Here is a 25,560-nt window from a genome sequence, read left to right as displayed (position 1 = left end):
CTTTAATACACTTCTTAATTGGTTTTTTATTATTTAAACTGTGATTATAGTTTATGTGCTATTTGCATATTTGTATAATGTGGTAATTATATACTTTAGTTATTTATATTCTTTAACTTTTTTGTTATATGCTCTTTCCTCTGATTATATCTCTCTATCTTTTGTTCCTTGCTGAATCTCGACCCAAATTCTTTCCGACACCACTAGAGTTGACCTACTATCCTCTGGACTAAGAACCAAATTGTAGAACCTAGTGGATGAAGAAAACGAGAGAGAGAAAAGATGAGAAAAGAAGATGAAATTTGGGTAGGGTTTGGGTTTTTTTTCCAGCGCCAATTTTAGAAAATAATTTGAAAAAATTGGCAAAAACTTTTTCAACCAAATTGAAAAGCCCAATTTATAGAAAAAAGTCATGCAACAATTAGAAGAACAAAATTTTATAAAAATCCAACACCTATAATCCACTATCTTAGTGGGCTTAATGTCTCCACTATAAGCCAACACCTCGCCCACTATTTTGTTAGTGGAATTATCCAACAAAAGTTTGGATTTTCCCACTAACTTTAGTCAAAGGGCAAAATAGTCATTTGGTCAAAGTCAAACTTTGACCCAAAAAAGTCAACATTTTGACTTTTTATGATTTTTTCCATATTGACTAATTTTGACCTCCCGAGCATGAATCCACATTCATTTTCTCGAAATTCAAATCACATTTGAATATAAAGTCGGTCATAGTTTGACTTTTCAAAGTCAAAAGTCAACTCTTTGACCTTTTACATCTTTGACCATTTCTATCATTTCCGAGCTTCCGAATATGAACGTATTCATATTCTTGATATTTAAATCACATTTAAATATTAAATTTTTATCTCTAAACTGAAAAACCCGACCACTATATCACATATACTTGTCGGTTTCTCTCTCTTCACCTAATTCGAACAATTCGAATCATTCTATCATACTGTTCTAAGTTTATTCCATATGAGCTAGTAGGGGAATAATGAACCTATAGATCATGGGCTCCAACAATCCGAGATTAGCTAGCTAAACTCTTTAGAATGAGCTAATCAACATTCGTTAACTAACGGGTCATTCCACTATAGTCCCGTAGTTGCATTCCCCTCACTATTGATATATTTGTGTCCATTTGATATAACCATGATTAGTAAGCAAATCTTTCACAGGTTGTTCGTAATCTCGGTTGGGTCATAAAAATCGTTTTACCCTCAAGACTACATCTTATTCCTTAAGTTCCACTGATCCTCTAATGAACAATTGGTTTAAGATCCAACCTATAAACCGAATCCCTCTCGGGCCAAGGAGAGGGTGGGGCCCCTTGTTCAAGACCTGGATTCGGTACTAAAGGGAACAACCTATCTACTATCCCTATAACGGGTAGGAGTGAATTCTGTCTTGCATCCTATGTTCCCAGTTATCCACCCGATCTTAACCCTGAAATGGAAGTCTTATTGGACCAGCGATGATGAGCTGCCCTCACCTATGCAGATCAAAGGATAATTCCGAGTGAACTGGAGTTCATAGTTAGCTCAAGATTAAGATTAAGTTACCTAGGTCATCAATTAACGAAATAGTCAGTTTTATACATAAAACGACATTTAGAACGTAAAAAGTGACTATTTCATGGTTCAGTCTTATGCAAACTCATTGCATAGGATGCCCTCGCTCACATATCTCTATATGAATGATTCAAGATCACATCCGTTTGTACTAACTACTAAGTGGGCTCATCCATAGTGTCCCCAGAATAAGGCGCCCAACCTTATTCATATACTATAGACCTATTTGGCTATATATTTGAACTTGATCCACATTTATGTCACTACATAAAGTTTCAAACTACATTAAATAGCCTTAGGACCTTAGTTTATTGGATTCCAAGATTACATTTTCAATAACAAATTTATCGGAAAAAAAAACAGAATATGTTTATTAATTTACAAACTACGAGTTTTAGGACAGTAAAATCCAACAGCATGATAATGTTCAATGCATGCAAAATATAACTCTTATATTTCATGATGCATGCGCATGCTTTCAAGTAATTTCTTCATGCAATATTATAACATTTATAATACATGATGCATGAGTAATTGCACAACCTAAGGTGGGTTTTTAACTATATGACAAACATTTTGACATATAAGAACATACATACATGTATAAGCAATAAAAGTTGATGAACCGGGTAAAATTGTCTTAAAATACAAAAGGGAAGCTAACTATTACAAAGACAATGAGTCTCTGGTTCAAACAGGCGAACCGGGTATTGAACCGCTCGGTAAAGCATCGCTTTTTCAACCATCCATCGTGTACTAAGCATCCCGCGATCGTCTACACGATAAAACAAACACTTTGCTCCTATCGCTTACCACGCTCCCAGAGTTAAACGATCGTTTAGCATGTACTAGACGATCGTCTAGAAAAATCCAAAACGATCATTTACCGCACTCGTGTACCTTTACTAAGCGATGAAGCCTGAAGACATCGATCGCTTAGCGCGCTCCGCATGACGCCCGTCTTCCGCGATCGTCTAAGTGAGCACGATGTCGCGAAGCACCATCGCCTAAGCGATTGATTAACTAGCATCTCTGTATCGTATATGCACGATCACATAGGTAGTAACTAAGCGATGAAGCTTGCTAACTATGCGATCGTCTAGCGCGTGCCTTCTATTAAACGATGAGCATTGCATGCTCCCACTACGATCGCCTACCTCCAGCGCCTACGCGATCGTGCAACCAACGCTACACGATAAGGTAAACGATTTACCCAATCGCTTTGCATTAGCTAAATGATCGATTATAAAATACTACACGATCGTCTAGAATGAAAAATCTAAACGATCGCTTAGTGAAATCCCAACAATTGTTTACCTGAGGCTACACGATCTGATCAATGCTTGATCTTCTTCTTCGTTGAGAACTGCATCGCCATGCGCCGAAGCTTCATCACGAACGCGACGAACTCGAACTTTTCGAATTACAGACTTGATTGTAAAGTGAATTTCGTCCAAAAACACAGGGGGCCCTTACAATTAACACTTTGTAATAACGAAAGCTTTAACAAAAAGGAAATTTAAACCCGAAACATTCATCAATTCATCTACAAATACAGAAAACGGTTAACTGCAAATGCAGAAACCCACCGCGACTGTAAAAACCATTCAATTCAGATCTGTAATTTGGAATTTCAGAGAACCTGTCTCTGATACCAATTGAAGGAAATAGACACTCGAGATTTCCGTGAGCAGTGGAACAAGATTATTCCAAATTACAATCATGAATTAACATAACATTTACAGTCGATTTTAATACAAGTGGTTATGCAAATAATACAGAGAAATTACAGTATGAACATCGAATGTACAAAGAGACAAACTCTATACAAACATCGGCAGAAGCGTCCCCACGCTCTGATGCGCACTCTGATCGAACACAGCAACCACGAGCGCCCGATCTACACGACTGCAACACCGCACAAACATAGCGCGAACACTTCACGCTCGTCCTTAACGATCTCCTCGGTCACATCTCCTTCACAACACCATGAACGGACTCCTCCAAACCACCACGAACGGCCTCTAGAAAACCTCGACGATGTCGAGTTAAGTCTAGCACCACTAACAAGGCGATCTTGGTATTCTCGGTGTGAGTATAGGTCGATGCCCAATCGTTTAGATAAAGTTATGTGATCGTTTAGCTCGATCGATTCTACACGATCGTTTATCTTGGGCCAGCGATCATTTAGCAAAGTTATGCAATCATTTAGTAAACACTGCACGATCGTTTAGCTAGCACCTGCACAATCGTTTAGCTCAGCCCAGTCGTCGTTTAGTAAATCTGTATTTACTTGACGACTTCCGTGAGTTTCTTTTCGTCGGAGAAGAAAACTCAAAATCTTTTCAAAACTTTTGTGGAAAACCTTCTTTTTTAAAAAAAAAAAAAAAAAATAGGAAATTGATTTCTTTTTAAACTCACGGTTACCATGAACAATAACCACCCACTAAATTTGGTTATTTAAAAGAAAAAAATATTAATAAATTTGGTTATTTAAAAGAAAAAAAATATTAATTATCTAATAATTAATATTATTATAAATATAAATGATAACCAATTTATCATACTATATTTATAACCTATAGTTTTAATTTCATCTCATGAAACATATAAACCATAGTTCTTTTTCTATTCCATGGTACTTAATGTAAATCTCATTTACATTAATCCTCCACTAGATGTATCTCATACATCATACCAATTATATCATATATAACCAAAATACCTCTTGTCAATTTGAACACTTCAAATCAACACCAAGAACTTGATCCTTCAACATGAATCCAAGCTACCAAGAGGACCTCATGGACCTGTAGATCCGAAGCTCCAACGGTACGTGAATAACTAACTAAACTCTTTAGTCACGGGATTCACCATCTGTTAACAACCATGCACTCCACTAAAGACTGACAGCTGAACTCTCCTCACTACAGATATATTATGTGTCCATCTTAACCAATCAGCAGTGCGACAACCCTTCACAGATCACTTATAAGTACAGTTGAGCCAATAACCATTATGCCCCTGTAGTTACATCTGTCTCCTTAAGTACCACTGATCCCTCTAATGAACATAAATCATAGTCCTACTATGACTGAGTCTTCTCTTCCAAAGAGAAGCTGTGGCCACTATATTCAAGCCCCGGAATCAGCCCTTAAAGGAGCAATCTCTCTACTTATCTCTGCTTCGGAAAAGGAGTGAATTCCATATTGTGAATTGAATTCCCAGCTCCCATATCAGATAAGTCCCCAAAAAGGTAGGCATGTTGAGTTGGCAATCTGGCCACTCTCACCCATACTAATCAAAGGACCGCCCTCAAAGGCAGAAGTTCACAAAACACTCAGGATTGAGGTCGTGTCACCTATGGTCGTTTAGGTGAGATGCAAGTCTCTAGTATTAACAGTGTTATATATAGAGTCTAGTCATCTCGTGGTCCAGGTCTTATACAACTCTTTGTATAGGACATCCCGACTCCACGTCTCCACACGAATGGTCTGGATCAATCATCTGTAGTAGTTTACAACACTTGCAAACCTCTACAAAGCGGACCGTATCCGTAGTGTCACCAGGATCAGGTATCCCACTTTAATCCTTATACTACAGACCGATTTAGGTTATCACTTAAGGCATGATCCACTTGTATATCACATATACATGCTTAAGTTCACATAAAATAACCAAGGAGCTTTGTTTATTGGATATGAGTAAATGCTAGAATTAAATAACACTTATTTTATTCATTGAACAATGTGTATCTTTACAAAACAACCAAACTCCGGGAGAATTAGGACTCCAATCCCAACAACATCATCAGAATTTGTCTTCAACTCCAAACACATGTCAATTCCTAATTGGTCCCAAATTTGATGATTTTGAATTTCGTCATGAATGACATGTCAATTTGTGATTGATCCAAAATTTCTCATTCAACACCTACCTTTAGCGAGAAAAACAATAGGAGCTCGTGCTGGTAACATGTTGTGAACTTAAGGAGCACAATGGGAACATGGATACCAATAAAATATAATATTAAAATAAATATAATATAATATATAATAAAATAAATAAATATTAAAATAAATTAAACATCACATACAAATAAACAAAATAAAATAAATTAGCAAAATATAAAATAAGAAGTTTCTCTATTTCTCCAATTTTCATGAAATTTGCCCAATGAGTGTGTCTTCCAAAATCCATCAAATGTTACTATTTATAACCAATTTGGCAAGTAGAGGTGGATTACTGAATACTAATAATGTATAATGTTGAGACATATGGGCAACACTTTGGTAAATGAGGACATGACACATGGTCAATGGACATTAAACATGAGCATCTAATGGGCATCTATTATCATAATATTTATAATTCTTATTGTTTATTTATTTGTTTGTTACTTACTTGATTTAAAAATAGGCCAAATTATTTAAAAAAACATATCCTTGAACTTTGTAAATCGTGTAAAAAATACCAATTAATGTATGCTTCAAAAATACCACTAAACTTTTAAAAGTATAAAAAAAACTCTTAAACTTTAAAAAAAATAAAGAAAATACCTTTACTGTTGGTATATGAATAGAAATCACTAAAACATTGTTACATAAATAACTCTAGAATTTCAACCAAAAAAAAAAAATTAAAAATGCTCCTACCCTAGCATAATGATCATTTTTTTTTTGTGAAGTTTTATGCTTGAGTTTGAAAAAAAAACAATTTTAAAAGAAATTATATAGATAACTTTATTTTTTTTATATAGATACTCTCAATTTTCTCCTATATTGTCCATTCTTTCTTACATAAACTTTTTGATCAACCAAAAAAAAATCTTTAAGTTGAAAAATAAAATCTCACAAAATTCCAAAATCAGAATCCCTCCTAAAAATGAACCTAAATGATAAATAGCCAATTATATAAAAAAAAATGTATTTAGATATTAACACATATGACACTAACGTACAATCTTATTAAAACATTATTTAAGTCCTAAGATCTTTTGGTGCTTTTATTATTCATTTTCTTCTCAGAGTACTCAATATGCCTTAACTAAAGTAGCCAATCTTAATTATTTATTTAAGATAAATAAATGTAAAACAAATAACAAAACATGGGGTAAGGGCATTGAATAAGAGAGAGGAGAAAAAGAGAGAAAATAGTGAAGTAAGTCTCTGCCACATGTACTAGCAATAAGAGCGCCTTTTTTATTTATTTTTTTTTTTTCAATTTTGTAAAGTTTGGATTTTTTTTACTTTTTTGTTTTTTTTAACTTTGAAAAGTTATGAAACATTTTTTATAAAGCACTAACAATTTCCATCGAAAACTAACGATAAGGATAGTTTTTAATTCCTTTTAAAAGTTTAAAGATATTTTTGGAACTTTTAAAAATTCAATTTTTTTGACATAAAGTACAAATTGTTTAGACGTATCTTGTATATATAATTTAGCCTTAAAAATATGGTCAAGGTTATATTCAAAGAGTAACACATTTATTTATGAGAAATAAATTTAACAGAATATTAAAAAAAAAAAACAAGTAGACGAATGATGAGATCTAATTATGTGTTTAAAAGTATTAATTATCTTTGATATATTCGGAAAGTAAATATAATATTTAAATTATATTGATGGTTTTAAAGTAAAATAAGAAAGATACAATTGTAAGAGACAAAGATGACACAAGACATTTTGGACGTGGTTGATTTTCAAATCTACCCCACGAAGCTAAATTAAAGTTAAACGATTATATATAATTAAGCTATATGAATTTAAGAAGTTTCATATGAGTATATGATATCATATTTATAAAAACTAATTCAATCACATGAAAAAATAAAATGGATAGAAAGTAGTAGCAACATCACAATCTAAAAAGAAAAAACAAAATTGACCTCAAGTTATTTTATATATTGATGTAATTTGATTTACCATGTCAATATATATAAGATGAGATTAAAGTTGACTAAAAATGGTTTTATTAATGAAAATTTGACATAGAACAAAACTATCAAGGGAAATGAAAAGGGTATATTTATGTGTCCCTTTCATGCACATAAAAAAAAAAAATTTAAGTACAAAGCCAGCAATCCACTACAAACATTGCTATGAATGGGTTAATTATCATTACTCTTTATATATCATCACAAAATATTTGGTGGGATCCATTTGGCTATTTTCAATGATCTTGATATCTTAATTTCTACTTTTGTATGTTGTCTCTTGTAGGGCTTATTTGATTGACCATTTTTTGAAAATTTACGACGGTTTGATAACTATTTGGTTTTTTATTTTTTAAAAGTATTTTTGAGTTTTATGTTTCGTCATCTATATTTTAGAAGTGCTTTTTTAAAAAAAAAAGAAAGAAAAAAAAAACTAAGTCCAAGTATCGTTGAAAGCTAAAGTTTTCGTTTGATAATCATTTGGTTATTTATTTTTTAAAATTAAACTTATAAACACTACTTTCACTTATGAGTTTCTTTGTTATGTTGTCTAATATTCTGAGGTGTTTTGAAAATTCAAATCAAGTTTTTGAAAGTTCAAAAAAATTTAGGGTCCGTTTGGTAACTATTTTGTTTTTGTTTTTGTTTTTGAAAATTAAGTTTATAACACTACTTCTACTTCCAAATTTCCTCATGTGTTATCATTTTTTATAAATAATTTACAAAACCAAGCTAACTTTTGAAAACTAAAAAGACTACCTTTTAAAAACTTGTTTTGTTTTTGGAATTTGGCTAAGAGTTCATGTGTACTTAATAAGAAAAATGCAATTGTTGCAACAAATGAGGAGAAAATAGACTTAATTTTCAAAAATTAAAATCTAAAAATAAAATGGTTACCAAACAGAACCTTAGTTTTTATTTTTATTTTTTTAATTTTGTTAAAAATTCAAATGTTTCTTTAGGAAATATAAAAACCATTGTAAATAAAGTTGTGAAAAAAGCACAAATTTTAGAAATTAAATAAAAATCAAATTAACATAGTTATCATACAAGATCTGAAAAACAATTTAAATAACTTGTTTTCATTTTTGGAATTTGGTTAAGAATTCAAGTTTTTCTTTTAAGAAATATAGAAATCAATAAATCACAGTAAAGAATTTGGGATCGAAAACAAGCAGAAATTTTAAAAAGAGAAAACTAAAAACACAATTATTTTCAAACAAAACATTAATTAACAATGACGAATAAAATCTTTTCTTTTCTCATCAAACTAAGCATAAACCAAATAGTTAAGATTGTTGGGGAGTTTGTTTCTGCAATATGTTTGGCTGATTTTATTACATGCAAAACTTAAAAAGTTTGGTTATGTAACATGTTGTTGTGTTGATATTGCCTTGAGATTGGTTTAGATGTTTATGTGTAGTGCATATTTAATGGGTGCTTTTCTCTCTTGTGCATCATGTCTTGCAAAATATTGGACATTGTAATGTGATAGATACAAAATTCTGCAGAATATTTTTTCATTATCTATCAAGATTTTTATGCAGATTTTGTGGTCTGTTGTATTTTTTTCTCGAGAGATGATTTATTTCTTCTTTGAAGATCTTCCCAAAGCTAGTTGTATTTGTATGTGTGTTTTGTTCAATTTTAGGGTTGAGCATTTTGAAGATTCTATGAAGTCGGTTGTCTTGTGCGTTTTCTCTCAAACCACAAACGCGTCCATCTTTCATCGGAGAAGATTGTATTGTTGTAGATTTCGAGGCTTACTCTAGATCGTGTTGGTTTATTTTTCAACAACTTGAGAAGGGATTCTCAAACTCAGGAGGAGTCTAAGTTCATTAAGTGAAGTGGTCTTCATTTGAAGGTGGAAAAATAACATCTTCGTGAGAGAAAGTCTCATACTTAGGAGGAGCTTAAGTGATCATTTACTTATATTATTATACTTAGGGGAAGCTAAGTGATCATTTACTAATATTATTATACTTAGGGGGAGTCTAAGTACGTTGAAGGTGAGGAGATCTCACACTTAAGGGAGTCAAAGTTTCATTGAGAGAGAGTTGCACACTTAGGGAGAGCCTAAGTGATCGTTCTCTAAGTTAGCCTATTTGAGTGTAACTTTAATTGTCGTCATTTACATATAAGTACATCGTTGTAATTGCTTGACTTTATATTCGTGAAAATATATCTTTAAATAGGCACATTGCCCCCCAAACGCAAGTGGTATTTCACCGAATTGGATTACCAAACTCTGTGTTATGTTCTAGCTTTAGTTTTCTACGTTTATCTATGATATTTTTAGAAATGTTTTAACATCATGTGTAACAAATTTCACTGTGTTAGATAGTTATTTCATAGGTACATATATTTTCGACTAAAGAGGATAAAGATTCGAATTCCTCCCTATTAGAACAGATGTCACGAAGGGTTGCTGTGTCGTAGAGAAACCACTGTTTTAAAAATAATTATTGTGCGACCTCAGTGCTAATCACTATGTCAGTTGCTCCCAAGGTTAATGCAGCCTCCAAATTCAGGTGTGCACTCGTCGAAAAATAGACTAGAATTGGAAAAAAAAAAGTTGCTCAGAATAGAAGAACAATTAGAGGAAAATAGAAGAGGAAGTAAGAAACTTTTAATTGTGTATGTCCCCTCTCTCGGGTCTGTTAAATAACAAAGGGGAAGAGGAATGAACGGGCAGCAAATGAACGTTGATACAACATTCACAAATGGGCAAATGAATGGTCAACAAAACGTTCATAAACGGGCAAAGAACAGTCAATAAAACGTTCATAAACGAGCAAAAATGAACAATCAACAAAATATCAATAAAATGATGTATTAATAAATTTAATAAATCAAGTTTTTTTCCGTCCATTCAAAATGAAAGGACAATGACGATCACAACATACGCATGTAGAACACTTGTTCAAAATGCCTTGGTACTTATACCCTCTAGGTAATGCTAAATTTTTTCATGTGGGACAAAGTTCTCCGACTCCCTTAACTTTTTTTTTATGGGCCCAAGCCAAAAAATCATTTCCAAGACTCCCAACTCAACATACGGTTGAACTAAAAATAAAAACAATTATCTTTCCTTTTATAATTGGATTTTATAATACGGACGTGAAATTATTACTATTTCCAATTTGTATATGAGTTAACCAATCAAATTGATTAGACTATTGATCAAATCACTGATTTAACTAAATCAAGTGTTAATTATTTGATATTCATAATTGCTTTAGTATACCTGAAATCAATTCAATTCCATTTGGGAAATTTTTGTAATTTTGTGATTGGGTATGCTATTTTTTTCAAATTTACAAATTAAATAAGGTCGACTAGGTTTTAATGTCTTTGTTTATTATTATTTTTTTAAAGACAATTACTTGTTTCCTTACAATAGTCATGTTTTGTCTTTTATTCTTGAAAAAACATCTTTTAAAAACACTTTTTAGTTCTTAACAAAATTTTAAATATGAAATTATAATTTTATTTTTTTATTCTAAATTTCGACATTTATTTTAAGCATTTCTTTTTTAAAAGTAGATTACAAACCAAATAAATTATGAGTGATAAAAGTATTACATATATAAAAACTTGTTTAATGACCAAATTATTTTAGGAAATGTCAAACTAATTACCGAAATAGAAAAAAAAACACACGGATAGACAATAGACTTCTATCAGCGTTTATCAACGATAAATTTCTATCAAAGAAAATTGAAATTTTACTATTTTATAAATAGTTTTTCTTATTTTTCTACTTTTGAAAATCCCTCATTATTTTATAGTCCTATACGTCTTCAAATCTTAATTAAATTTCAAATTTTATAAAAGATATTTTCGAAAAAACATATATGCTTCAAAAGATATTTTTCTCATTAGTAATTAATAATTATTATTTTATACTTTTAAAAAATTACTCATAAATTTTCTTCCTAAAACGTGACTGAGATTTTTAAAATATATTTCGAAAAAGTAGATTATAAAAAAAAAAAAAAGATTAAAAAAAGTAATAAATAAACTTTTCATGAACAAAAATCATCGTTCAAATAGTCCTTAAATAATATATTATTCCTTGATCTCAGCTGTATATATATATAGAAATAAAGAAATTAATTTCCAATTATGATTCTAATCATACACCACAATTATTAGAAAATAATTTAGAAGATGCACTTTTTATTAAATTGTTAAAGAAAAACAAAAACATAGAAATAGGCATCAAGGATATTTTCTGGCTAACTTACAAAAGTAACTTCATAAAAAATCTCTTTATTATTTTAAAAATTACAATATTATCCATTACCTTTCATAAATGTTTCAAACTACTTTCAAAGTTACTATATTATCCTCGACCTATTTTGAAACATATTGCAACATTTATAGCCTTTCTTATTATAACTTTCATAAATATTATAACAACATTTAATATTGTTAGGTTAAATCATACAAAATATCCAGAAACTTCAATGTTGATTTCAATTATGCCCATAAAACTTTGAAAGGTTTCAAATTTATCTTTGAACTTCAATTTTTTTTTTTAAAAAAAAAAAAATACCCTTGAACTTTAAAAGTTTTCCAAAAATATATATTTTTCACTAAAATAAAAGATAAAAATTGACCTACTAGAAGGTGTACATGATTATTTATCACCATACAAAAGATAGTTAATTGTTATCACTTATTTCAATCTTGAAAGATATCGTCAATATTATTTATAGAATCAAATTTTATACTTCACCCGCCACATCAATTTATGTTAATATCGTCAAATATACCTCCGCATTCTTACACGCTTACTATTGCATCAATTTCTATCTTGATTTTAACGATAAATTTTGTTTTTTTTTTTTAAAGAAATTACAAATTTCAATTATAAAGAAATTTTTTTAAAATTAAAAAGGTTTAGGAATATTTTGTATAATTAGGAGGTTGTTAAGTCATCTACGAAAAGACAATTTTTATTTTCAAAATGATGGTGTAAATTTTATCTTGATTCTTTGCTTAAAAGTTCAAAAGGTCAAACTTATGAAAAATAGCCTTACTCTATATAGATTATTTAAAAAGAGAACTTATAAATAAAGAAGCAAAAAGCCAAAAATCAAGAAACAGATTTCAAATGTAAAAACCCATTTGAAGCAAAATTCACTATCAAGTAGCATTTTATTAATAATCCCTTTGTCCTTCCATTCCCATGTCATCTTGTTGGGTCCATTGAGAATCTTGAACTAAAAAAATAAAAAAAAAAGATCTTATTCTCTAATTATAAATTTTAACTTTTTATTTAGTGTGCTATCAATCTAAGTCCTCTCCCACTTGCCACAAAGCAAGTTGCTTTAATTAAATTCCTCTTCCAAGTGTTAAAATTCTACATAGAGACATAGAACTTGTAGGGACCATTTTGAACAAGGGTTATGAATCAAAACAAAGATTAATAATGCAGCTTAAACAATTGAAACATGAAAATTTGTATTAATATTAAGGGATAATTAATTTATTTTTATTTCATATATCATAAAAATTAAAATTGATGAATAGGTAGGACTTCAAAAAATAAAACTTTAAGAAAAAAAATCCTATAAAAAGTAAAACTTTGGACAGAAAATTTAAATCTCTAACCTCTTGATCGAATACATATCCCTTAATTAGTTGAATTATGAAAAAAAAAAAAAGAAAGAAAGAAAAAAAAAACCTCCCCTATGACCCTATAATACTCTTATTGAATAATAATTATATCATTAGATTACAAAGTTAATTCCTATAGTTTGAAGAAAATTAGAATTAGAAATTAGTCTTTCATAGTTTAATAAAAAAACACCTCTAAAGAATCCCTGCGATAGAAATTAATTTAAAATTTTATTTTATCAAATTATAAGGACTATTTATGAAATTTTATCGAACCAAAGTTAAACTTTGTAAAACAAATTTATAATTTAACCTAATCATATCTTGAGCAGCAAGGTTTTCTCTTAGCTTTTTGGGAATGCCAAACACTAAACTATAGCATTAAAATTTTAATCTATTTTGGCTTCCAAGCAAGGCTTAAAATCTCCCGAAGCTACTACTGAAATGCTAATAAGTTAACAGATAAAGAAGAATTGGCCATTTTCTATCAGACTATTAAAATTGATGATATCACAATTGGAACAAGGAGGAGAGCAGCAATATACTTTGCTAATTGGTCCTTTTCTCCTATAGTGTGGATACAAGGTGATCATCTTGCTCTGATGAGGAGTGGAAGAAGAGGCAAATAGCTGATATATCATCCATTGCAATGCCTCGTCTCTTCCGTTTCCATGCCCGAACTGCACACTCGACCAGACGTTTTGATGACTTCGCTCTATCCGGTGTTGATGATACAATCTCCACTGCTTCTTGGTTGGTAACAACATCCCATACCTAACAAAATGAACAGAAAGAATGGGAAGTTAGTTTCAATCACACAATTCTCTGTAGCTCTTTTCGACGTGTTCGGGATGTCGTTTTCGAGTCATGAAAACACTAATGTGACATGTTTGCAAAGTCATCATAAATTATTTTGGCTGCAGAAGAAATGGTTCTTCTTACTTACCCCATCAGTGGCCAATATAATGAATTGATCTCTGCTGGTTATACTTCTATGTGTCACTTCTGGCACAGAAATGAGTCCAAATTCTTTAATACAATAATCACCAAAGGCTCTCGACATCGCCAATCCCGGTGATTCCTCGTTGGGAAGCCAGACCCTATGAACTCCTGGCTCGTCACTTAAACAAAACACCCTCCCATTGCATTGAATTATCCGCTCGGCCTCCTCTGGAGACATAAAAATCAATAAGTAAACAAGGTTGAACTACTTCATTCATTTGCCATATAGAGAGGAGAGAGACTGACGAGGTAGGTTCGGTTTGAAATCAACGGTGAGCTGAACCGGTACTATACTTCCATCATCTGAAGTAGTAGCCAAAACTGCTCGGGAGTCGCCTACGTTGGCCAAAACAACTAGTTCACCCTGAAAATGAAAAATAATGGTCAGAGTGGGTTTTCAGAATAACATACATCAACGTCCTTATTTGCTAAGAAGATCAAAAGCCAAAAGTATATGAATCCAGTCAACTAAAACATGAGTTTAGAATTCGATTTCATAGTTAAACATGCCTCCGATGTGGGTTTGGAAGAAGAAGTAGAGGATATAATTGGATTTTAACATTCAATTCAGCCAAGTAAAACAGAAACCAAATAATTTTCCAACATTCATCTTCTAGATCTTTGGGCTAAATATTTGAATAGAATTAGAGATGCAGAGTTGGTAGCATTTCACCAGATGATTATGATATTCTTCCTACTTAAGAAACATAAAACCAAATTGGATCTACGTTTCGCAACTAAAATAAGAAAAAACCATTTTACCTGCTTAACAATGGACAGGGCGGTTGTTCCACTGTAAAATGTATCGATTTTACGGTGCTGCTCGAGTTCGTGATCGATGGCAGCACAAGTTCTTAAATAAGAATGCTTCCATATATCAAATCGCTGATGCTTCTTGTCTAAATCCAGTTCTGGGTCAAGAAAAGCTTGAGCAAGTCCTTGCTGCCAATGGCACAGCAAAGAAGGTGGCAATGATTCTCTTACCGTCTTCGCAACAAAGTGACCCCAAGGTCCGTGCCCATCGAAAATCCCACAAAATACCATGTCTTCTTGGCATCCAAATTCCTACACAGATAAAAAGAAAAACAAGCAGTTTTTATATTGCAACAGGCAGCACAAGAAAACCTCACAAACTTCACTTTATTCAATTAATTCTCTTACCTCCCATACAATGCAGCAATCTTGGTTTACTCCTTTTTCGCCTTTCTTCGAGAACACTGAAGCAAAAGTATCCGAACCTTCTGCATTGAGGACACCGGAGGTGCATAATATCAAGTCTTTCTTTTTTGCATCCTTTATCATGGCTTTTGCAGCTTCTTGCCCTCCCTCATCGCCTAGACTCCCGGAATTTCTACCTTTTTTGAAGGAAAATGACCTTGCCAGCCCATTGAACATGTTGGAGAAATGCCCCATCAGCTTAGAACTCCAATTCTCACAACCCCACTGATCCCAAACTTTGGTTCTTCCTTTTAAAGTATAAATTTCTGAACAATATACTGCTTAAAATCAGTTTAAATCCAATTCCATGTGCATGTGCACCAAGAAACTGTAGATTAGAAAAAGATTAAAAAGAAAGCTGTTCTGCAAAACAGCTTCTAAACAGCCCCAAAACTTAGAACAGTTGCTTCCGAGACATGAGAGTCAAAAGGAATGGTTTTAATGAGTAAAAGACAGGATCTGACTCAGAAAGTTAAGAATCTTATACTTTTTATAACAGGAAATGACATGTCACTGAATTTATAAGCCATTATCACAACGTATATGCAAAGCATTTAAACAAGAATTCTCAATAAACAGCTGAAACCTGAAAGAATATAGTAAAAAATTCACAGTAGGTCTGCTGAGAAAAGTTAAATTTAAAGAAAAAGAAGAAATGCAAGACAAAAAAAGACAAGAATGCTGGAAAGTTAAACAAATTTTGTATCCCCAACTTGCCTAAGGATCAATTAAAAAAAAAAAACCAACCCACTTGTTTGATATTCAAGGAGGGAAACTTTGTTATACACAACATATGTAAATGGTAAATTTTTGGTCAGATCAGAAGAAAGCCTATTCTTTCTTCCACTGTGAGAAAATTTTCCTGTTGCAAATCTTTTGAACTTTTTTCATCCTCCAAGAAGAGAAACTATTCTTTCACTGAGGAAAATTTTCCTGTTGTTGATCTTTTGAACTTTTCTTAGCCCCCAAACCGAAAAGCTATTCATATTCGTTCTCTCTTTCACTGTGAGAAATTCTTTTTCTGTTGTTAATCTTTTGAACTTTTCTCAGACCCCAAATAGCATTTTCCTTTTGTTCTATATTTACTTTCACTGTGAGGAAACTTTCCCATTGTTATACTCTTGAAATTTCTCTCAGCTCCCAAACAAAAAACATATGCTCTGATTTGCAGAACAGAGCTTTAACCTTTCATATTTTGATGACACTTAAATTATTATTATTATTATAAAAAAAAAAAAAAAAAAAAAAAAAAAAAAAAATCAAAACCCAGATTTGATTACTTTGATTCTATCAACAGTTTCATATAAACAGAAAAGCCACTAAAAACCCAAAACTCGAAAACAAAATCAAAAGGATAAAAAATCCCAGAAAGGAAACCTTGGATTTCTCAGAAGAAAATCGGAGTCCACAAAAATGTTAGACGAGTGAGAGGCAGGTTAGACAGATGGAATCCGAAGGAATCGCCGGAAAAGAGGGCGGCGGTGGGAATTCCGGCGAAGTGGGTCGGCAGTGGGAGTGAAGAATGAGAGGAATTGATGAAAATCCATAAGAAAGAAGAAAGAATCCGGGATTGATGGAGTTTGATTTGATAATTGGGTGTGGATTTTATGAGGAAGAAAATGGAAGAAAAAACGAAAGTGGAGGTACGACGAAAAACTGTAATCGAGTGGTGATTATATGTATGTAAAATGTGTTCCATTTTATTTGGCAATGAATTGGGAAAGTAAAATTAAATAAATTATTTTAAAATGTTATAATATTTTATTGGTCTTTCTAGTTCATTCTCAATTTGGTCTTTTTGAGATTTAAAGTATAGAAAATGTTAAAATACTACATCAGGTTATTTCAATTGAATTCTTCTACTAAATTTAATCTATACTTTAATTATATTTTAAAGTGTGTTTTTTTCGAAAATTATTTTAAAGGACAGCTGGAAATATTTTTAAATATATTAAATAGATATATTTATATCAATGGTAGATAATAATAACCTATTAGTGTCTATAATAGTCAATCAATATCATTTAATAGTGACATTTTGCTCTAATTGTAAATATTTTGGTTCATTTTTCTATATTTGAAAGTAATTCTAGTTTTTTTTTGTTAACTTTTTTAATCAAAATTAGTTAAACAGTATCAATATCTATTCGTATTTATGATTGATAAATGGTGACATTTTGCTATATTTATAAATATTTTAGTTCAATTGTCTATATTTAAAGGTGACCCTAGTTTTTTTAGGTTAATTTGTTTTTTTTTTCAATCAAAATTAGTTAAACAATTATATGTTCTAAAATTTGCGAGACCATTTTTTAAGAAAAAACAATTGAATAAAATAACACGGTAGATTATATTTTAGATTTAATAAATACGGACTAAAGTGGAATAAAATCTAAATTACAATAACCAAAAAATGATATTCTAATAAGGGAAATTTTTTTAATTAGATTCTTTTATAAAGAATTTTGCAAAAAATTATAAATCATTAAATGTCTGATAACGCTTTGGTTTTTTATTATTTAAGATTAGATTTGTAATAATCATTTTTTTTATCTATCTTTTATAAATGCTTTTAAAATTGAAGCGAAATTTTGAGGAGAGAGAGAGTTTTCCGAAAACATTTTTTAAAAAAAATTTGGATAAGAAGTAAAATATTTGTTTAAGAAAAATATTATCAAATCAAACCTAAGTTATTGTCTAATTAAACTAATTTAATTTTAGGCCAATGAAATGTCACTAAGATAAACCCTTAAGAAGTCGTTTGGTTAGATAATTGGAATCTTAGGTGTTCGAAATTATAGCTATACAAAATTATAGATGTTTGACATCTTTAGATTAACATGTTTATTTTGTAGGAATATTTTTACAAATATTTGAAAATATTTTGATAACGAAATTTGTTCCGTAGAATTTCTATTCGAGAATGTCTTAAATTGATATAATACTTCACAAATGTTCTTACGACTATTTATTAATTTATAATTAATTTGAACTTATATAACATATTTGTTTTTATCCATTTGATTTTTTTAAAATTAATACAATTTATATTTTTTATATTTTTTTCCTCAACAAAATGATATATTATAACTTAAGATTTTTTATAAAATAAATATTAATTTAAATTTAAATTTAGATATCTTGCTAAAAAATAATAACTGATATAACAAAAAAAAAAGATATATCTAATTGATAACATTTAATTTTAATTATATATTATATGAAGATTAATATATGTATATATATATATATATATATATATATATATAATTTAAAAAAATGACAAAAATGTAAAATGAGGATACCTTCGATTCGGGAATCTAAAAAACTCATATTTTGGGTGGGCATAAAAAACTCTCGAGATGCCTTCTATAATGACATCATAGGATGCTAGAAATCTCCAGATGTCGGGGCATCTTACAATACTACAAAGTAAACACGATAATCCGAATGTCCACTCCATACAAATTTAGAATGCCTGCGAAACAAATGACCCCTAAAGAATAAGAACATGTGATATGAATAATATGAATAATTCAATGGTAGGGATATATGTTATTTAACTAGAGAATTAACAATTCAGTTAGTTAGTATATAACAAAACCTTTCAATATGTTATTTTTCATTGAAGATGTAAGAATAATTAATAATGTCTTCAATTGTGTGGTGTCTCAATTGATTAGGGTTGGTCAACTTTGGGCAACTTTTTTTTTTCTTTTTTCTTTTTGGCTAAAACTTTGGATGTGTCAACTGTTTTTGTATGGGTCTAAAAAGTTGTATGCTTCATATAATTAAATACCCATAATATCTTATTAGTCTAAAGTTGAAAAAGTCTTAGAATATTATATAATAATGTTTTGGTTGTGTATTTCTAGAGGCATGGAAGTTAGAGAGCTTTAGATAAATTATATGCTATGTTTAATTAAATTTTCGATTTATAAAATGAAGTATCACTCTCTTTAAGAATAAAAGAGCCAAATAAAAACCGATCGAAAATGCAAAAGGGCAAATGTGAGATGTCTATCAAACTCACATTGGTCTATTTTCTCACTCCCTCCAAAACATGAGTACCCCTTGGGGCTCAAATTTAAAATACAAGGTTGGAGTACATAAATGAGAATTCCAACACCAAATTTTTCAATGTGGGATTCTCCAACCAACAAAATTGATTCCCGCTTTATTTTGAAAGTTAAATTTTCACCCAACGTTATAATTTGTGGGAGTAATTAGTAAAATTTATATAATTAGTGTATATTCCTACTTTTAATCATCAATTATGCTAATGTAATTTATGATACTATTAGTGTTCAATTATAATTTTGATTTTTTTTTCCTTAGACATAAAAAATAGGCTATGTATTGGGGCAAATCTTTGTCCATAAAATTGAAACACAATAGAAGAAATTGATAATTGTTATTTGACATAAATCAATATTTCAGGTTGTGAGCTCATGAGAGGGAAAATTCAACTATTATTGATCCTTTTTAACTTCAAAGATTTCAAGTTGTTATCCTTATTCTTTTGAAAAAGTCGTTAAAATTTTTATTTAGCAAACCATATAAGTAATAATTCGGATATGATTTTTAGGAGAGTAACTTATTTGTATCATGAATAAAATTTTTAGGACAGGAAATAAAATTAATTTATGGAGTAACGCTAAAATATTCGTCAGAGACAGAAAAAAGTTAATGAAAATTCTAAAAAATTAGAGGAAAACAATTAAAAACATGTCAAAAGATAATTTTAAGATTAGGTTATTTATAGGAGTAATTAATTGACTTGGTAATTGTTAGTTTGAACAAGCATGTAGCAGAAGAAAACAGAATCATTAAGTACTCTAATTCATCAATTTTAGTAATAAAATCAGCGTATTCATCAAATAATAAGAGGGTTTCTGATCGTGAACTACTACTAGAGTTTTCCTATCATATTCTAGAAACCTTAGATTGAGTTGTGAGACTCAAAATGAGTAGGAATTAAGGAAAAATTTCACCCAAAAAAAAAAAGTTGTATTTTTCGAAACTTGAAGAACCTTACTTCCATCTCTCTCAGCAAAACTGAATTGCATGACACTCATCCAACCTCAAAGATTAGTCCTCTCATGCATTATATGGAGACACCTCCTACCAGGACGTATGTGACAAAAGTTAGAAAAACCCATCATGGGTTTTTCCAATTTTGTCTAATTAAACTTAATTTTCTCCGAATTAAATTTACATTTAATTTTCAAAAGAAAAACAATTAATAAAAACCAATTAAATGGACTTTCATAAATATCCAGATTTGATTTAGTTTCCCAAAAATTAAATTAAATATCTAATATTTGAATTTTCATAAAATTCAAATTTCAATTAGTTAAACAAGTTAATTAATTTTTATTAATTTAATATCAAATATTAAATTAATTATATGTCAATTCCACAATCATGAATCTTTATTCATGTTAATCGATTCTCCAATTTCGTTTAATTCTATAAATAAACGTGTCATTATATCACATATAATTACTAATTCCCTTAATTCGAATTTGAATGTTTCAAATTAATTTATCACGCTATTATAAGGTTAATTCCGTTTGTGAGCTAGTAGAAGGATCTATACGGATCATGGGCTTCAACGATCCGAGATTAATTGGTTGAACTCCTTAAACCAAATTAACCCCCATTTGTTAACTATCGGGTCACTTCATTATAACCATGATTAGTAACGGCTGGGTCAAAAGCTGTCAATGAGAGGGTAGGGCCCCTTGTTCTAATTCTGGAGTTAGCACTTAAGGGAACAATCTCTCTGCTAACTCCAAAAGCGGGTAGAAGTCAATTCCATCTTGTACCCTATGACCCCAGCTATCTACCCAGTCTTACCCCTGAAATGAGAGACTTATTAGCTCATATGCAAACTCATTGCACAGGGCGTCCCCACTCCTCATGTCATCATATGAACAAATCAGGATCACTTCGTTTATAGCACTTTACAACAAATTGTAACATAGTGGACCGCATCCTATAGTGTTACCAGAATAAAGTACCTAGCTTTATTCATACATCATAGACCATTTTGGCTATTTACTAAACTTGATCTACTATCTCCACATAAATTTAAATTATTCATATAATAGCCATGGATCTTTAGTTTATTGGATCTAGTCTTTACGAGTGCAATTTACATATTCATCAACATTTTTTTTTTTTTAATAAACGTCAATAACATCTTTATTGATAAATACTATGTTTAACATTACGAACTGCGAGTTTTAGGACATACAACCAACAGTAATAACTGTCCTTTACTAAAAAAAAAAATGAGTAAAACCATATATTTATTTTCACGATATAAAAGTACAAGAATGTGTTTGGTTTTTTTCAATGGTTTAATTTTGAAAATAAGTCTTTTTTAAAAAAAAAAAAAATTGGATTGTTTGATATCAATTCAAAATAGCTTTTAAAATACTTTCAAAAGTTTATTTTAAATGTTTTTTTACGAAAAAGTTTGAATAAAAATGACTTTAAAAAAATATTTTTTTTTCTAGTTCAATCCAAACCGGCCTAAGTCTAGTTAACTCCCTGAAAATACATTATATTACAAAATAACATTTATTAAAGCGATTTGGTATACAAGTGTGCTAGTAACATGAGATTTGTGGTTTAAAGCGAATATTGCTTGATTTGTGGTTTTAAAATATGTATCTATGGACTGTTTGGGGCGTTGAGTTGAGATATAATGTCTATAGTTCATATAATATGTATGTGTTTAGGATGTAACTTTGAGTTCATATGTCTGAAGTTTGTGGTGCAGTTTTTTAAACTCTAAATAATTTACTTTTATTATGACTATTTTTGTTTTGAATTTTTTTATTCAACAATTCTACTCATCTTTGTGTTGAATAAAATAGAGTTTGGGTTCTTGTTTTTGTTCTTTTAAACTTTAAACTTTTTATTTATTTTTTTCTCTTTTTTTGGTAATGAACCATCATTAACTCACTACATTTCTTGTAGGAACTTAGTTAAATAAAATAGGAAACCAAAGATAAATCAGAACTTTTGATCCTAATTTTACTCTACAAATTTCATCATCACCTTCTTCGTTCTCTTCTTCGTCCTATTGTTGTTTTTTACTTTGTCATGAATGTTTTAATTAAATCTCCCTCATTATCTTAGCAATCAATGGAATGCCACCATATTTCTCAATTTCACTTTTAAATCCTCCAAATTTGGAGCATCATCACAAAATAAATCTTCATTTTTCACTATATCTTGCTAGAAAATGTTATAGGAAAAAGAATCTCCATTTTATGATTTTTTTTTTTAATGTGTTATATACTATTCAACTACATACATACTTTTCCATCATTATTAACACTCATTTGATATGTGAATCAATTAAATAAAAATATATTTGACAAATTTTTACGTACAAATATTGTACTTAATATAGACAAAATACTATTATTTATATAATCAATAACCATACAACATACTTTAACATACATCGGTCTTACAATAGTCGAAAGTGGTTGTTGAAATTGAGTATCAAAGATGATTTTTCACTGGAGTTTGTAGTTGAAGGTGGTTATCAAAGTTTGAAGTTGGTAGCTGCAGTTGGTTGTTGAAGGTGGTTTTCAGAGGCCGAAGTTGGTTGCGTGAAGGTGGTCGTTAAAGTTGATCATCGAAGATGATTTTTACCAAAGTTTGTAGCCAAATGTGGTCATCGGAGCTCGAAGTTGGTCGCATGAAGGTGGTATTGGAATTAATTATCAGAGTTTTGTCATCGAAGGAGCTTTGAAAAGCTCAAAATTGGTCATCGGAGTTGCTCGCCGAAGGTGGTCATCTAGGTGATTTTCGTCGAAGTTTTGTAGTCGAAGGTGGTTTTCGGAGCCTAGAAGGTGGTCGTCGAAGTTGGTCATTAGAGTTTGTTGTCGGAGGTGGTTGTCAGAGCTGAAAATTGGTTGTTGGAGTTGGTCGCTTAAAGGTGGTCGTTGGAATTGAGTCATCAGAGGTGGTTGTCGGAGCCCGACACCGGTCGTCGAAGTTGATTGCTGGAGTTGTCATTGGAGGTGATTGTTGGAACCCGAAGTTGGTTTCTAATATGTAGCAGTAATAGTTGCCGACAGCAACCGATGAGTAGAACCATTGAAAACATTGGAAGAATGGAGAGTAGGGGTGAGTTGGTCAAATACAACTTAACTCCACTGATATTTAAAATTGCATACCAACTTAACTCAAATTCATGTTGGTGAACTAAATACCCTATTGAGCCCACAATATAAAGAGTAAATTGATGTTTTTTAGTAATGGAACCCACCAATTCCTTGGACAAAACAAGGGCTGGAGTTCGCAGCTCTTACTTCCCAACTCCTTCGACCAAACACATCTTTAGGGCCCGTTTGGTTTAATTAAAGAAAAACAATATTTTTTAAAAACTCATTTTTATTTAAACATTTTTTTATAGAGACTAATTAAAATACATTTGAAAAAACTATTTTGAGTAGTTACTAGACACTTCAATTTCTTCCAAAATGATTTATTTTTAAAATTAAACCCTTAAAAATGTATTCCAAACATATCATCTTATGATCAAAATCCATATTGATGTAGCATCCTTGTATATTTTACTAAATTAAGAATATATCATCTTATACAAATTTAATTAAGTAGACAATTTTCTTTTTGGAACTTAATTAAGTAGACTTTTTTTCGAGAGAGAGACATCAAGTAGACATTGATATTTTAGAAGAAACACATCTATAGCATGGAATATTGACTCACTTTAAATAGTCTAAAATCATATAATGATAAAAATAAGTTGACAATTTAAAATTAATAATAAAAATACGTTGATTATTTCAAAAACCATTTCTAAACCTCAACTTTATCATTGAGAATGAACAATTTCGATAATATATAAAATACAAATTTATATTATCTTTTACCAATTAAAAAATATCAATCTATATCTTTAATCTTCGAGAGTTTTATCAACTAAAACTCTATATTAATAAGGGTTGTGTTCAAATATACGAAAATGAACAATTTTTTTTTTTATAAATGATAGCAAAATATCACAGTCTATTTACGATAATCACCTTCAATAGTAGTCTATCGCGATCTATTGCATATAGATTGTGATATTTTACTATTATTTATAAACACTTTTAACGGTTTTGTCATTTAAAGTAACTTTCCTATTAATAACTGTCATAAATGAAATATTTATTAGTGATTTATACCTATATTTACTCGATTTCTTGTAAAATCGGCTCAGACTTACATAAGTAAAATGGTTCTTCTTCAAAAATTCTACCAAAGTGGTAAGAGAAATCATCATATAATTATTTATAAATGAGTAAAGCAAAATAGAGGAAGAGGACCAAATAAAAAATCACTCAAATTTAATGAAAAACTGATATTATTTATTTAATTATCACATTTCTCTTTAATTTACGTTATATTTAAATTACGTATTATTGATTTTAAAACAAAATTTTAACGTATGATTTAAACCGATTCATTCATAAAAATTTAGAATTCAAATTGATACGATCATTAGTTTAAAATTTTAATTCTACACGACATGTTATTTAACTTATATCCAAGACAAAATTATAGAATGTCATTTTTATAATTAGCTTAAATTGGGGTATTAGTTTGATCTTTGAAAGGTATTTTTTTTTAATTATTATTGTTTTTTATTTTTAGCAAGACTTTGAAGCTTAAAAGTATATGAATAATTTAAATAACTTAACAGCCTAAATGCTTCTCCAAAGAAAAATACTTTCCACGTGGCAATCTATTCACCAAGCAATTATAAAACGGCACCGTCCGGATCTTCACTCATTAAAAGTAATTTAATATGGTTTGAAGTTTGGTATATACTTTCATTAAGCAAATATATATTTCTTTGAATGATTAAGAAAATAAAATATTTGTAATAAAGAGAATATAATGATTTAATTTTGGTTTGTTAGTATGATAACAAAGAAAAGCCAATGATAATATGCCAAGCTGTATATTGTTACACCAAATTAAACCATGCAAGATATATATTAGTTGACTTTCAACTTAAAATGGTGTACACTTCTCAATATTTAATATTAATCATAAGTTTTAATACCAAATTTTTATTTTAATGTGAGATTTTTTTAAAAAAATTTAATCATGATTTAGAAGTTTAAAAATAATGATTATTTTGAAATTAATTGAAT

At 30.1% G+C, this 25,560-nt stretch overlaps 1 protein-coding gene across 2 annotated transcripts; it reads right to left on the bottom strand.

Annotated features, from left to right (window-relative positions):
• Positions 1–13,422: 13,422 nt before the first annotated feature.
• On the bottom strand, positions 13,423–17,039 carry LOC120080510 (probable protein phosphatase 2C 34). 2 transcript variants are annotated; one of them, XM_039035192.1, is made up of 6 exons: positions 16,739–17,039; positions 15,305–15,639; positions 14,906–15,208; positions 14,390–14,507; positions 14,088–14,311; positions 13,423–13,915 (listed from the first exon to the last, which is right to left on the bottom strand). In XM_039035192.1, the coding sequence occupies exons 2-6, from the start codon at positions 15,554–15,556 to the stop codon at positions 13,709–13,711; spliced, it is 1,104 nt and encodes a 367-aa protein (XP_038891120.1). In that variant the 5' UTR covers positions 15,557–15,639; positions 16,739–17,039; the 3' UTR covers positions 13,423–13,708. The 2 variants fall into 2 exon arrangements, with proteins under 2 accessions (XP_038891120.1, XP_038891119.1); XM_039035191.1 differs by having other exon boundaries at positions 15,305–15,627; positions 16,739–17,038.
• Between the last annotated feature and the right edge of the window lie 8,521 nt (positions 17,040–25,560).

This window comes from Benincasa hispida, chromosome 6 (assembly GCF_009727055.1).
Source record: "Benincasa hispida cultivar B227 chromosome 6, ASM972705v1, whole genome shotgun sequence".
Taxonomy (NCBI): Eukaryota; Viridiplantae; Streptophyta; class Magnoliopsida; order Cucurbitales; family Cucurbitaceae; genus Benincasa; species Benincasa hispida.
The sequence above is the reverse complement of the archived record's forward strand: the minus strand, read 5'-3'. Positions and strand labels throughout refer to the sequence as shown.

Coding starts and splice junctions, on each gene's coding strand:
- LOC120080510 (XM_039035192.1), bottom strand. CDS start 15,556: ATGGGGCATTTCTCCAACATGTTCAATGGGCTGGCAAGGTCATTTTCC. Junction 14,508..14,905: donor CCCTGTCCATTGTTAAGCAG/GTAAAATGGTTT, acceptor TTTCATTTTCAG/GGTGAACTAGTTGTTTTGGC. Junction 14,312..14,389: donor TTTCAAACCGAACCTACCTC/GTCAGTCTCTCT, acceptor TTATGTCTCCAG/AGGAGGCCGAGCGGATAATT.